At 40.4% G+C, this 14,438-nt stretch overlaps 1 protein-coding gene across 1 annotated transcript in view; it reads left to right on the top strand.

Annotated features, from left to right (window-relative positions):
• The window catches only part of SH3BGRL2 (SH3 domain binding glutamate rich protein like 2), a 49,859-nt gene extending 35,863 nt beyond the window's left edge, over window positions 1–13,996 (top strand). Inside the window, exons 4-5 of the mRNA XM_061460720.1 lie at window positions 7,784–7,864; window positions 8,957–13,996. Of these exons, the coding sequence (XP_061316704.1) occupies window positions 7,784–7,864; window positions 8,957–8,971 (96 nt within the window). The 3' untranslated portion in view covers window positions 8,972–13,996. The remainder of the gene's footprint in view (window positions 1–7,783; window positions 7,865–8,956) is intronic.
• Window positions 13,997–14,438: the final 442 nt, after the last annotated feature.

Here is a 14,438-nt window from a genome sequence, read left to right as displayed (position 1 = left end):
AGAATAGAGCTGTGGCTGACATCTGCTTCCTTTTATTAAAGCCTTTCTGGAAGCCTACAACTAGAGAGATTACTGAAATAAACATCTGGCCCTTAGGAGAGGAGTAACAGGTTGCTTTGTAGAGTCAATTCTATAAGCTCTTTAAAAATCATGATCAGAGATCCTACCAGAAGGTTGGGTAATTGAAAACTGTCATGTTTAAATTGTCCTGTGATGTGCAGACAAGATCATGTTTTTGTGTATTTATATAATATTTTAAAAGATTCACACGTGCACACACAGTCATTCTCCAAGGAGAGCTGTGCTGAGTAAGAGTTTTCCACTGTAATCCTAATCAGATCAGTAAATGAATGTCATCTCTTTCAGAGCACTCAACTCCCTTTTTCAGGAAGGATGCTAACAGCTCATTTTTACTGGCATACAGTATTAATTCAGCAGCAAAGTGCTGATTCGATGCTTCTAAATTGTAAGTTCACCACCATTACTTGTAAGACCAATTACTTTGCCCCTTTTATGAGAATTGAGATATCATAATAATATATTAAAAGTTCAATAATTAGTGCATTTTAAAAAATCTGTACGAAAAGCAGTGCAAGCTAAATTTGGGTGGGTTCCTTGTTTTTCTGCTTTTTGGTGTGTTAAGGATTGGTTTTCTGCTTCTTGGTGTGGTAAGCAATAAGGGTTTGTTTAACAACCTCACTCTTTCGTTGCAAACTAAAAGCAAATGGCAACAAAGCCAACTTGCTCATTTAAAGAAATTTACTGAGAGGAAATTTATTCACAGTTACTGTCTTTGAAACTTTATTAGATACAATGTTCTCCTAATCACAGTTGCAGTAATAGGTAGACAGTGTAATTGCTAATTGTAAGTAAAATCTACTTTGTGTTAATGTTTTACTTTGACCCAGTGCCATCGCACTGGTGTTATGCTCCTTGAAGCACAAAGAATTATTTATGCTGATCTGTAGTACTGCCAATTTCAACTTTGGTGTGCAGCAAATAGATTCTCCCAGTTGTGACAGTGTTTGTTTGAACAAGCCTCAGTGTACCTGCTTAACAAAGTGCTGGGCCAAATAAATTAATTTGGCTGTGTCTGTGATCACACCAGTACAGTGATCTCATTTCCCAGCACCAGGAATACAGCACCCTTAAGGCCTCCACATCACATTTGGGGTACATCTACTGCCAACTGGAACTTTGTGAACTTGGCAGTTGTTGCTGAAAGGAGAAGCTACCCTGGAAGTGGGATTTCTAAAGAGAAGAGAATTCCCAAAGACCAACAGTTTTCCTACTGGAGTGAATTCTCATAAATCCCCCGTGAATGCCAGAAGGATGTAAGACATTTGTGTTGTAATGAGGAGTTAAGTCCAGATTTCGTGAATACTTGGGTACTGTGTCAAAGACTAAGCTGCCCTTAGTTTACTGTAGCATTTGGGGAGTGGATGGCTGTTGGGATTTCTGCGTATCTTAGACATTAAGAGAGTTCTCCTGTTTTTGATTAATCTACTTTAAAGAGGTGCAAAGCTGCCATGGCACCTTTTATTTTCAGGATAAACTGCAAGGATTCAGATTTTGCAAACAAAGCTATCTAAGCTATCTTTTTTGCCTTTTTTTTTCTTTCTTTTTTTTTTTTTTTTCTTTTACCAGTGTACTAACTAAACATAGAACATAACTTTGCTGGTTATATTAAAACTTTGTGTAAGATACACCTTAAGATAATAGAAGTGTATAAATGTGTGAGACTGAAGGTCCATCTAGCCCAGTTTTGTAGCAGCAGTGACCATAAGCATGTGCCTAGAAAAGACTCCAAGCAAGTCAAGCTTATGAAATACTTTGTTGAGAGTTTTCCCTGACTGTAGTTATTTTTCTGAAACAAATATCACTTTAATGTATTTAGTAATTCTTACTGCCTTTCTCTCTTGTGAACTCCAGCCTTCTGGTGAAGCCATGTAAGCACTTTGCATCTTTCTTATGCTCTGGCAATATGCTCCCATGGGCCCACTGAGCTTTGCATCTAGTACCAACTGTCCTGCCACCACAGTGAGCATCACAGCCTTCCTCCTATTACTACCTGGGGTAACTTTGCTCCTGAAGGCCTTTTTCAACTACAGTCTGCCTCTTTATCCTGGTTTGGAGTCACTCAGTAGGAGCAGGGAAAGCAGATCTTTATGCCACGTAAGTCCAGGAACATTTTGCTTGTCTGTAGATGAGCTGTTGAAACCAGTACAGCTAGCTCTGTTTATTTTCAACAAAGCAAGAGCTAATCCATTCCATGGTAGCTTTTAGAGTACATATTTAATACTGTAACCATTCTGGTGGTAAAACTGAGGGGCTGTATCTTGCTCACACTACTCGGTAGGTGATCAAGCTGCCATTGACCTTAAAGGTGAGGAGCCAGGCCTGAAGCAGTCAGATGCCTGTTATCCTGTTCAGAAGCCTTCTCTGACTTAAAATAGCTTTTTGCTTAACTTTATTTGTACTCCTGTCAATTCTCTATCCCATCACACCATCCTGAGATACCTTTTTTTCCTCCTAACTGGAATTTTTCATTCTCAGTAACCTTTCATACCTTCGTCTTTGTGGTATATCACCTGATAGATGATCTTAAGGTCCTTTCCAACCCTAACTATTCTATGATTCTATGATCCTATGATTTCTGGCTTTTCAGCTTTTCCAGAGGGATTGAATATCTCTGTGTCACTGATGTCTCTATGTCTACTTTCTCTATGTCCCCTTAGTTTTAGTAGCCTTAATCAGCTACTGATGTTGCCAGAATTTTGTATGTTAATGATGTGTAATGAGCAGCTCTGGAAAGCACCAAGGATCATCATTCAAAACGATATAGTCAAAATGATATTTGTGCACACAGTTGCCTTTTGAAGTGGGGCAGTGGGTGGCAGTTTGCCATGCTCATGTATTTTTAGGTTAACAGCTGCTTTCTGAGTGCCTCCAGGGCCTCAGTGGGAGCCACTTCCTTGCACAGGGGTGAGACAGCACTGCTCAGCTGATCCCAGCAAAGCCGAAGTGCCTGCTGGCTGCCTGGAACAGTGACAGAGGGATTGTAGTAGCTTGCTGCTGGTGGTAGAACCTGGTGCAGAAACAGGGAACCACTGCCTTGCCAAAACCAGCAGATGGTGGTGTTCTTCCTCTGTGGGAGGCAGAGTGTCACACTGAGTTTTTCTAAGTGGAACCCATTGGCTTGCAACCAAGTTGGGTTCTTGACTGGGTACAAAGCTCTCAGCTTCCACTGAGCTTTGCACCATTTTTCTTCTTGAACCTCTGCATCTACTGCTGGTAGCAGTGGAATGTTCTTTATGCGAGACAAGAATTTTCTTGTCCTCACACATGGATTTAGTGTCTTTACATGTCATCCAACTCTGCACAGACTTTCTCTCCTTATGAAAGTAAGGTCAAAGGCAGGATGTTTTTGGAACATCTGTTACCTTGGCTGGAACAGGAAAGCCAGGGATGCCCACTTTGAACTCCTACCACATACCAAGGCACAGCTGATGAATCCTTGAGATCGTGTTCCTTGAGATCATGCTTCTCAAAAATCTCTTAAGAAACTAACCTACTAAAGTGATTTCTTCACCTTTTATGGGACTATTATGCATTTTGCTAACATTTTTTCCCACATGTGATTATTTTGAGATCATATGTTTTTATTGCAATGATTAGTAGGAAAATTCTTCTATTCAGAATTTCACTGCTGCTTTATCTAAAATCATGGTGCTTTTCCCCCGTTCCCTATGAAAGTAAGAAAGTGTCAATAGCATTTTGATATGTTTTGCAATGCAGATATTTCAAAACTTTAGGGAGTTGCTTTTAGTGGATTATCTGTTGTGGTAATAAATATTCTGCTCCTTTTCAAATGAATCAGTCCACTGGGATTTGTGCTCTTCCAAACATATACTTCCTCATTTTAGCTCACTGTGCAATCTTCACAATTTTTTCAGTAAGTGAATCCAGGTTTGATAATTAGTGAAAAAAAAACCCTGTGCTAAATCAGTCCCGGGTACTTCTGGGAGTAAAAATTGATAACTGTTACTTTCAGAAAGCTTTTTAGCATTAGAAAGTCTTTTAAATTGCTTTGCAGAGGTTAAGGTAAACACGTATTAACAAATATTGGTGGATTAGCAGAGTCACAAAGTCTTTGTCAGAGATAGGAATGCAGCCTTATTTCTTATGACATTATTTTCAGGCTGTGAATCCTTCCCTGCTCTGTTTTTCTTTCCAATTTACTATCAAAGAGTGAAAAACCCATGGACTTAGAGTAGCAGTGGTTTAGAGCTAATTGAACTTCTGGGATTAAGATTTGTCAGGACAACCCCAGAACTTGAAAATGGTGTTGAGATCACTCACCCAAAAAACCAAAGAGCCTTCCTCAGACAAAGCACTGAGACAGAGAGGTGTCTGAGGGTTCATGAAAACTGCCTGTGTGCATAGGAGGAAAGGGTGCTCCTGGTGGATGTGAGAATGATGTCTGTCTTGTGTCAAGCTGTTGCAGAAAAGCTCACAATAGCTGCCGGCCCACAGGTTGGCTGCCGATAGTTTACAGGGCTGTCATGAGCATCTTGAGGCAATTTATCCTGCCCTGATATTAAAGGTGTGTGTGCTGTTCTTCTTGCTGTTGGTTGTACTCAACCACTGCTCTCCTACATCCAACTCCGGAGACAGTGTGATTTACTTGTAGATGAACCCAGTGGAGAAAATTAAGGTTATTTCTCAGTTAGATCACGTGCCGTCTTCACATGTGGTACCTTATATAGCTTGTGTCCTTCATGGCTTTTCATCTGCTTAGCAGAATCACACTGGACCTTTTTCAGGTTTAACACCATATGTACAGTTTTTCAAGTCTTGTTTATAGAGGTTAAGGGCTTACTCAAACATCCTTCTGCAGAGCTTCAGTATTACTTACTACTCCTCTAGGTACTCAATCATTACATTGTCTTTTTTTAATTCATGGCACTGTTGGGGTTGCTTTCAGTACTATTTCAGCTTATGCCATGGCTTAGTTGTGACATCTGTCTATTTTATGTGGATTTACTTTCTGGTTATTAATTATAAATTTATGTTACTTATGAAATTAGCATCAGTTCATCACTGTTAATGATTTTTTAAGTTGATGTAAGAGTGACTATTTCCTCTGTTTAATTATATGTTTAATTTCAAACTTAGGTAGAACATATCATACCTAAAATTAACAGTGAGGAAACTTAAAACTGTGTCTAATATGTTAGCATTTTAAACAGTAATGGTAGTAGTTCTGTGCTCATAATGATAAGCAGCATCTGTCTGCAAAGTCTGTTTTTCAGTCTATGATGCTGATCACTGCAGGAGATTCTACCTTCCTTTGCACCAGAACTGTTTTATTCCTTGATATGTTTCATCCTCCTGTCAGTGAAAGCAAATAAACTTGGCTCTTCCCATAATGTGGAATGGGTAGATGGTATTCATTGGAAATGATATATCACACATGGAGACAACCATGGAACTGAAAACCACACAGAAGAAATGTGTGTGCACTCTCTCTCTATATGTACATAGATATACATGTGTATGAAAGCTGGAAGAATCAGTAGACAGAAAGCTTAGTCCTGGAATACTGATTTATTGCCCTAGTCTATAGCACAGCGCTTTGCCATGTTTTAAGATGATGACAAAAAGCCATCTTAAGAAGGTTTACTCTTTCTACTGATTTCAGCTAGTTTTTCTGAGGCCTGATGACCACCATACACTCCTGCTGGCCTCTCTGTGTCTTTCAGAGCTGATACTCTTATTATAGAGGGATAGGTAGGGAAACTGCCTCTGCGCTGCTCTGCTTTTTCTGGGGTGAGGGTATTTGAATGATTATGAAGCTGCGAAGTATCACTTTGCTAGAACAGTTGTGTGCATATTGGTATAGCAGTGTATCATTTTGGAGATGCTAGTAAAGCATATTTGGCTAGTGCACTGTAAAGGTTTTAAGAGAAATTCTGCACATCTCGAGGATGGTTATGGATCTTGCGGGAGGTCTATTATCTTTGCTATGTTGACTATGACTTTGCTGTCCAAACAATCTTTTATTTTATGTTGGTGGAGAGAAAAAAAAAGGGAACAAAGAGAACTAAAGTCTTCATCTGCAAGCACACACTTTCCTTACAAAGTTATTTCACAAAATACCAACCATCCTTCTGCAAAGATATAATTTGATATATCTTATAACTGTGCCTGGCAAGTGGGATGAAGGGCTAATCAGGGATTCACACTGCATTGTGAAGACCCAGAGGAATATTGGGAAGCAGAATGCTTGCCCAGACCATTTTTGCTTCTTGCTTAGGATCTGAGAAGCCAATATGTAACCACAAGTGGTTATTGGCTAGGCATAAGTAAACTCTGGATGGAAGATAGAAGGTTCCTAACCTTTGCATATCCCATGACAGCCTTCCAAGAATAGCCAGGTCAGAGAAAGATTTCTGCTTTTCAATTAGCACAACCCCGTGATTGTGGGGTAATTTGTGAAGTTACATGTTGAAGAGAAGGCGGGAGTGGAAAGTGACAAGTGGGCAAAGCGGCTGCTGCTGGGGAAAAATGGAGGGGAAGGCACCTGAAACTGTAACTGTGAGATGAGCTCTCAAAAAGTATGAGATGAGAGCTTAGGAGCCAAAGAAGTGCTAACTTTGTGGGTCAGAGGTGCATTGGGAATGTCTGTTACACAGATGGAAAGCTTGCTGTGGCTCCAGGGCTGCCTGTTACTATTCTGTATTGAAAGCATGTAGGTGCGCAGTCAATGTTTAAAGGCATTTCTCTTGTTGAATGCTTTCAAGTTAAGCATGACTACTAATCTTAGAATTTAGAGATAATTACTATGTAGTGATGAGCACATACCTGAAATTTCCTGACATTTACAGAGTATTTTACATGTCAGAAGTGGTTAAATAAGGATTAATGTTTCAGCTCTGCAGTTGTGTGGTGGAGGAAAGGAGTCTGAACTGGGTGCTTTATTGTTTGCTAGTGGTCATACAGGAAATCTTTGCCAAACCGTGAAGAGGACCTGAAACTTCCTGGCTCCTTGCCATATGCCACATCCGTTTACTAAACTGCTCCGGTTTTCTCTTTTTCCCTTGAAAACTGAATATTGTCAGCTCATCTTATGATAGAAGAGTAGCAGGTGCCCAATGCAATAAATCAGTAAAAGCAATAGTAACACTTTGACGTCAGAATCTGATGTTAAGCAAATGAAATCTAAAACGAACTTGATCATGTTAATGAAGCTTGTTTTTTATCTTTCTAAACAAGGAGTTTCTTTATGGTAACATTTTATATTTAACTATGTGGTTGTCCAAGGCTGAGATATGATTGCTGATGAAGTCTCTGTTCCACCACACAAGAAATAAGGAGTTCAGCTGCCTTAGGACTTCTTGGTTTGCATGTTATGAAGTATTTTGTTTGCTAAAATGCAAATTGCAAACACAGTCAGAAACTTATTTGTGTTGTTAGGCACTTGAATACCGTTAAAATGTACCACAATAGATATCCTTTTAATGCAAGTCCACATTTATATTTTCCTATCAAATAAAGTAGTGAAAGGTGGTGTAAGTTAAAGAATTTTTGTGCTTTTCTTTGCCACTGTGGTTGGTGATACCTTTATAGTTTAAAATAGCTTTTAGATTTGCATAGGAGAATATGGGTAGGTATCAGTATTTTCCTTAGCATTATCGCCCTTTAGACTAAAGCATGGTGTGGTATGATAATCAGGAAAACATGAATACAAATGTTGACTCATCTTTTTTTTCCTCTCTAGGATTATGATGGATTTTTTGAATCAAAGGAGAGCAACACTGTCTTCTCCTTCCTCAGACTGAAACCTACTTTGGCATCAAAGGTTGGTGTAGGTTTTTCATGGAGTTTTTGAAATAAAGTGAGATTGAATTTTCTTTGAACCAAAAGAACTCTGTGTATTTGATGTACAGCTGCCCTGATCTATACCTTGTCCATATCAGCTTCATGCTAATGAGGTAATTGAAACAGTTGCCATGAAAAGCAAAGCATTTTGAATGAAACCAAGCATATACAGGGGAGTTAACCTGAGGCAGCAGATAGATGAAGTTTAATGAATAGTCTCCTTCACATTATCAATCTAAGTTGAAAGCAACTTACTTAACTATTACAGGAGACAGAAGTAGGATCTTAGTCACTGGAATATCTGCAGTTCATGCCATCAAAACATCATTTTATGGGGCCAGCCTGACTTAATGGCTCAACCAGGCCATTTATTCATTAGGCATTGATGTGCTTTAAAAAAAAAATAATGCTGAAATGCTGAAGCAGTCAGGAGTTACATCACCTTTTTGGGAAAGAATTCAGTTTTAATAAATACATATATACAGGTCAGGACACAAAACCAGATAACATCTTTCTGTTGAGGGCAGTATGATAGACGACATTTTATTGCCATATGGAAGCCTGGATGCTTATTTGAAGAGACTGTATGGTGCACCTTTTGACAGTAGGTCAGACACATAGGGGAAGATTTTTCTTCCCTTGACTACTATAGATACGCTGTGTTTGGTAGTAGTACTGCTTCAGGCCTGGAAGGTAGCTCCTGTATACAGTTCCTTTTCTGCCAGGAATTCATTTATTTCTGGACTCCATGAGGGACAGGAGTGGGGGGAAAACCTCAGCAGGGCACTGCAAAAGCTGGTTATTTTGACAGCCTGCCTCACTTCGTAGCTTGAAGAACTAGCCCTAGGAAAAAGCTGATGTGCTACTGCAATCAGAAATAGCTTCGATGCAGCTCTCTTCCTACCTGTTCTAGACATTATAAACTTGGCCAGATCACTGATTCAGTCTGGTAGTACTTCAGTGATGAATCCTCAACTGCTGTGTTAGGACCAGGGTTAGGGGCATGCACAGGTCACAGACATGGGAGAGAAGCATTAATGATCTTTTTCTTTTCCTCTTTTCTTTCAAATAGGAGTCAGAACCATAGAAAACTTACCTGAAGTATGGACAAGCACATCTCCTGGATGAATGACCCTGTTCTTCAGCACACAACATCTTTCCCAATGGATCACTGTGATAGAGCAAACATGATCATTAGTAGTAGTCTGCTTGCTGTGAGACAGTGCTCTCCAATAATGCAGACTTAATAACACATATGAAACGGGATTAAGGCTGGGCTACTCATCTTCCTTTTTAAAAATACTTATTGTTGATGTTTCACTTTTGTCTTTGGATTGCTTTTGCAGCTAGCACTGATATTCTAACAGACACCTGTGTTTGAGAATAAGGAGTGGAAGAGTAGGGCTTCTGTTGTTCATGGATATACTTATGTAGTCAGATTTTTCACCTTTTTTAATTCTTCCAGCTACTGTAGTTGAAGTTAGCTCCTCATGATAATTAAAACGCTGGTGATTATTAGAATGTTTGTGCTGGTTATGATCTAGAAGGTAAAAATTGTCAATCTTAAGGTCTCCATGTAAGCCAATAACTGCTGTGGTTTTGCTCTACATTTATTTATAGTGATGTTTATGCTAGATCATGTTTATTGTAAGAGACATGGGCTGCTAACCATGTTCATGAAAACTCCATTTGTTTAATGATGCACATTGCAACTGACTGTTCAAAAAGTTGTTATTATGGAGAAGGTGCCAAAGTGAAATATTTTGACATGGTTCCAAGTGGAGGTGAAATGTGCAGAAAAACGTTTGATGGAAAATACTGAGTAGTTCAGAAGAAGAGATCTCACAGCTAATGATAATATTAAGGTATTGCTTAACTGAGAAAACTTAACATCCATAGTTGGAGCTCTATAGTTAGACAATCTTAAAATGAAATTTTGCCAAATCCTGGAGTTTACCTTCAATAACACACAGCTCCACCATTAGCCACATGAGAGTCAGGAGATACTTTCAAAGCCAGGGCTTAGTCCCATGGATGGTTAAACTCTTTATCATGGAACAAGAGCACACCTAACTCACCTAGCTGTTATCCTGGTTGTATCCCCGGGTGTAGAAATGTGGAGGTGCCTCAAAGACAGTGAGAAAGCTGAGTGTGTGCTCTGCTGGATGAAGCCACAATGGTCAGCTTGGTTGAGGAGCAGGAGTCAAGTAAAGGACATGGAGATCATTCCAGTGGGACTGCGTTGATGCACATAGGCACATTTAGGCCTGTGACTTGCCAATAACCATTCCAAAATACATTATAGATGAAAGTCAAACTTCATTATGCATTTTGAATCAAGTCTGGCTATGAAAATAACAGCTATGCTATAATGTAGCTTTTACTGAAGTGATTTCATAATGACAGGGTAGTGTCATTCCAATAAATGTCCTTATGTCTTTGGGTAAAAAAAGACAACCATTATGTGGAAAAGCTTCTTTGCAATCACAGCATTACTCAGACTGTGTGGCTTGAAGGAAGCCAGACTCTTAAAAAGTGTCAGAAAGTGACACTGCCTGTGCAACAAATGTTTAACATGTTCTGTTAAAATCAGTCATCATGGCATCTGAGACATGTTAGTTGGAAGGGACAGCTGGAGGTCATCTGGCCCAGAACTGTCAAAATCCAGGCTAACACCACACTAGGTCGAATCAGATATGGGTTTGTCTAGCAGAGTGTTAAAAATATCCAACTATGAAGACCTTGTAACCCCCTAGGTAACCTGTGCCAGTGCTGTAGCACTTTCCTGCTGAAAACTTTCCTTTAATGTCCAGCTTCAGCTCCAAGGCTGTAATTTGTGGCTGTTGCCTTTGCTATGTTTTCTGGCACTCACAGAAAGAGATTGGCACCAACCTTTTAGTATCTCAAATTAGTCATAAGCTACTATTAGATTATCCATCAGCCTTCTTCTTATGAGAGCGAACAAAACCGTCTTCCTCAGCCTCTCCTCACAGGCTGTGTGCTTTAGGTCCCTGGCTGTTGTGCTTTGGTGGAAGGCTATTCATTCCAGTTTGTTCACATCCTTCATGAACTGGGAGAAGATCCCAAACCAATATTACAGATGTGGCCAGGGGGATAACAACTTTCCTCAGCCTGCAGGCCACACTTCTGAAGTAGCGCACTACATGCTTTCCCCTTTCTGCAGTGAGTACATTGCTGGCTTATGATAAACCTGGCTTTCGTTAAAATCCCCAGGTCCCTTTAGCAGGAGTATTATTCTGTCAGTCACCTCGACCCCATACTGATGCTTCGTCACCCCCAGGCAGAAATTTCTACCTGTCTTTAGCAAACTTCCTGAGGTTTCTGTTAGCCCAGTCCTCAAGGTTATTGGGATGCCACTGAGCTGAAGCTCTGCCAGCTCCACCAACCAGGTTCAGGTATCATTCACAGCCTTGCTGAGGGTGCCCACTAGGTCATCATCCAGGTCCCTGCTGAAGATGCTGAACAATAGAACTGTAGCCTCTCAGGTTCTGGACAACAGCTTACAACTACAGTCATGACATGAACAATGTTCATGACTGCCAGTTGTTACAGTGAAGAACAGGTTACCTTCTTGTTCTTGTTGTCTCAGCTACAAACTGCTTACAGTTGTGTGGCTTTTCACTCTAGTACAAAGGCAAGAAAACTTTGAAAAAGGAGATGTTAAAGGAGTCCATCCATAGATCAGTTTCACTTTGGATCCTCTGGTGCCTCCTCTGCTCAGTGAAAGGGTTAGATGGAGCACACACATATTTCGAGTCCATGGTTGTGTTTACTAGTCAAAATCTTAGATGCAGCACCTTCTCTACAGGAATCCTGAATGTGAGCTGATAACATGCATATACATACATATATATGTACATATGTACATATATGTATGCATGTGCATTTTAAAGAATTATGTTATCTGTTGTAAGTTATTGTGATGTTCTTGTCACCAGTCGCACACTTTAATGAGACTTGAAGCTCGTTATAGGAAGGGAATGTGACATGGGGTGGAGCTGGTTGTTGTTATCTTCACCAAGTTCAATGTAACTATTCCTAAAAACAAACTTAAAAGAAAACATGTATATTTTCAAATGAATATAGATATAATTTTACATAATTACACGGTTGATTACAGAGAAGCCATCCTGGATTTATCATGTACTTGATACATTGTAAACTTTGAGAACTGCCTGAAGTCCCAGTTTCGAAAGATTAGGTAAGTGTATAAGTATATACACAGGAGTAATCCTGGGGAAAATCGCAGGTTTACTGATGTGAAAGGCAAAACCACACTGATTTCTCCAGGGATTAAATTAGTTTCACAAAACTCCTCTTGATAATTGTAGAATAGAAGCCTCCTGTTCAGTGGAGAGGTAGGTAGGTAAACCTAGCTTATTTCAGAGCACGCGTGTGGGCATAATCGGTTGTACGAAGGACAACATTAGCTCCAAAGGTATCCTGCTTGCTTGCATGGATTGGCAGTGTAAGTCCCTTAGAGCATTTGAATTTTAAGTGGCTAGTTTAGAAGGAAAAAAAAAGTATATACATTGCTTGAATGTGAATTTGGTCTGTTGTGCGACAGCCTTATTTTTGTAATTAAAGCAAGTAGAGTTCTAGTTTGTTACACAAAATGATGTGGGATTTTTTAAAACCAGTTTTGTAATAATGAAATGTAGCTATCAGGTAACTGAAAAGGTCTGTGGAAAATAGAGCCATTTATTGAAAGGAATAACAAATCCTTTATTCTGTTTAAAATACTTGCATATGCATATGAGAACCAAATGATCCCAATTTTTAGCTAATACTTGTAACTACCCTGTGTTTTTAAAAGGGAGAGTAGTGTGAATTAAACTGTAACCCTTTGTACCTAGCTGAAGTTGCTGTGTGGGCTGACATCCATGCACACATTCACTGTATCAGTGGCTTTGATAGAGGTGTTTTTGTTTGTGCCACATGCTACTGGATAGTGCCTTGTCAGAAAGAGGACTGTTTCTGTAGGGTCTTCTTACATGTGCTTAAACTTTGAACTAAGAAAGGGGTAGTTTCTATATTGCTATTTTTTTAATAACACAGTACATTGTTTTTGAGGCCTGAGTCAAAGGACACATGCTTTGTAAGACTGAAACAGTTTTTGGTGAGTCTGCTGGACTCTGGATTTGTCTTAGTGTGGCTTTTTGTATTTTTCTTTCCTTTTCCTTTTTGTTAACTGTCTTGAACCAAAGGGGAAATGGACCTGGAGTAAAGTCCCTAAATCCATGTTTACACTTTAAAATAACTATCTATCTGATTTGAGAGTTGAGCAGCCCAAGTGCTATTGCTGAAATGAAGTGGAGCTCCTAAGCTTTCAGTGGCTTTCTTGGATCTCTTCCCTACCCTGTCTCCCCATCAGGCCATTTACTTAGGGAGTCCAGTTCAGGGAATACCATGATTCAGAAGTAGGACCATGAGATTGTAGGCAGTGCCTTGTGGCATTTTACAGGAGTGCAAGAGTGGGCATCACCAGGCAAGTGCTATATCCCATTAGGTATTTGCACTTGCCTAATCAGAATTGTCTACTGATTTCACTAGATCCTGGCACAAGCAGTGGGAGGAGTAGGAGGAAGCCCCACCTGTTTCCCCTGCGCAGAGGGCAGGAGTGGAAGACATGGTGCAGAATGGCCCACAGCACCCTGAGCAGTGGTTCTCACAGGGGCCCTTGGCTGGCAGTGCATGTGTGCAGCCACGCAGTTCTCCCCATGGGACTCCAGCTGCATCATGGCCTAGCCACCATCCTCCTGCTCCCTAAGGAATTTGGGAGGGGAAATGGAGAACAGCTTCATGATAGCAGTCCTTCAGCCAGGGCAGATCCAGCTTGCTCTCTTCTTCCTATTCTTTACCTCTTCCTAATGTGCTTCACCCTGTCCTGTGCAGACCCACCTGTGTGCAAAGCTCCTGTTCCTGGCCTTTTGTCACACCCCGTGAGGTCACAAATGCAGAGTCGCTGTTCACCTTCATGGCATCAATGTTTTGTAACTCATTGGGGGAGGGAGCATGTTGCATCCTAGGCCGTGTACACGTTATATACTGAAACCATGTTCGTCTAATAAAAATTGTAACTCAAAAGAGACGCGTGGACTGTGTTGTGTGTGCCGAAGGACAAAATGCGAGTCTTTATTCTTGCTGCAGCTCCCTCTAGTGACAGCCTGGTTCCCGCAGACTGCCGGCGGGAGCACTGCACAGCTCCTCTCCTAGGAGGGGTGAGCCTGATTCTCTTAAGATGCTGAGTGGCTTTGATCCTGGTGGCTCAGTGGGAATTGCAATGTGTAGGACGCCTATCAGGTTAGGGTCTAGGTCCTCCCCAGGTAAATAGTAGTAAAGAAAAAACCCAACTCAAACCAAACCAAAAAAGGGATGTTTTATTGTCTCCCATTTTTGCACTGGGGTTAGCTGATAAAAAAAAAAATGACAGGTACCTTGGGGTGGCTTGGACAGAGGGCCCAGGACGTTTTCACACCTGAAAGTTTTGCTTCTAGGGTTAAAACCTTCAGGAGCGCTGCTTTTTCTTGTCT

Source organism: Pezoporus flaviventris, unplaced genomic scaffold (genome assembly GCF_033815535.1).
Source record: "Pezoporus flaviventris isolate CSIRO_AGI_PZ_B2104156 unplaced genomic scaffold, CSIRO_AGI_Pfla_v1 ptg000031l, whole genome shotgun sequence".
In the NCBI taxonomy this organism is placed as follows: domain Eukaryota; kingdom Metazoa; phylum Chordata; class Aves; order Psittaciformes; family Psittacidae; genus Pezoporus; species Pezoporus flaviventris.
The sequence above is the reverse complement of the archived record's forward strand: the minus strand, read 5'-3'. Positions and strand labels throughout refer to the sequence as shown.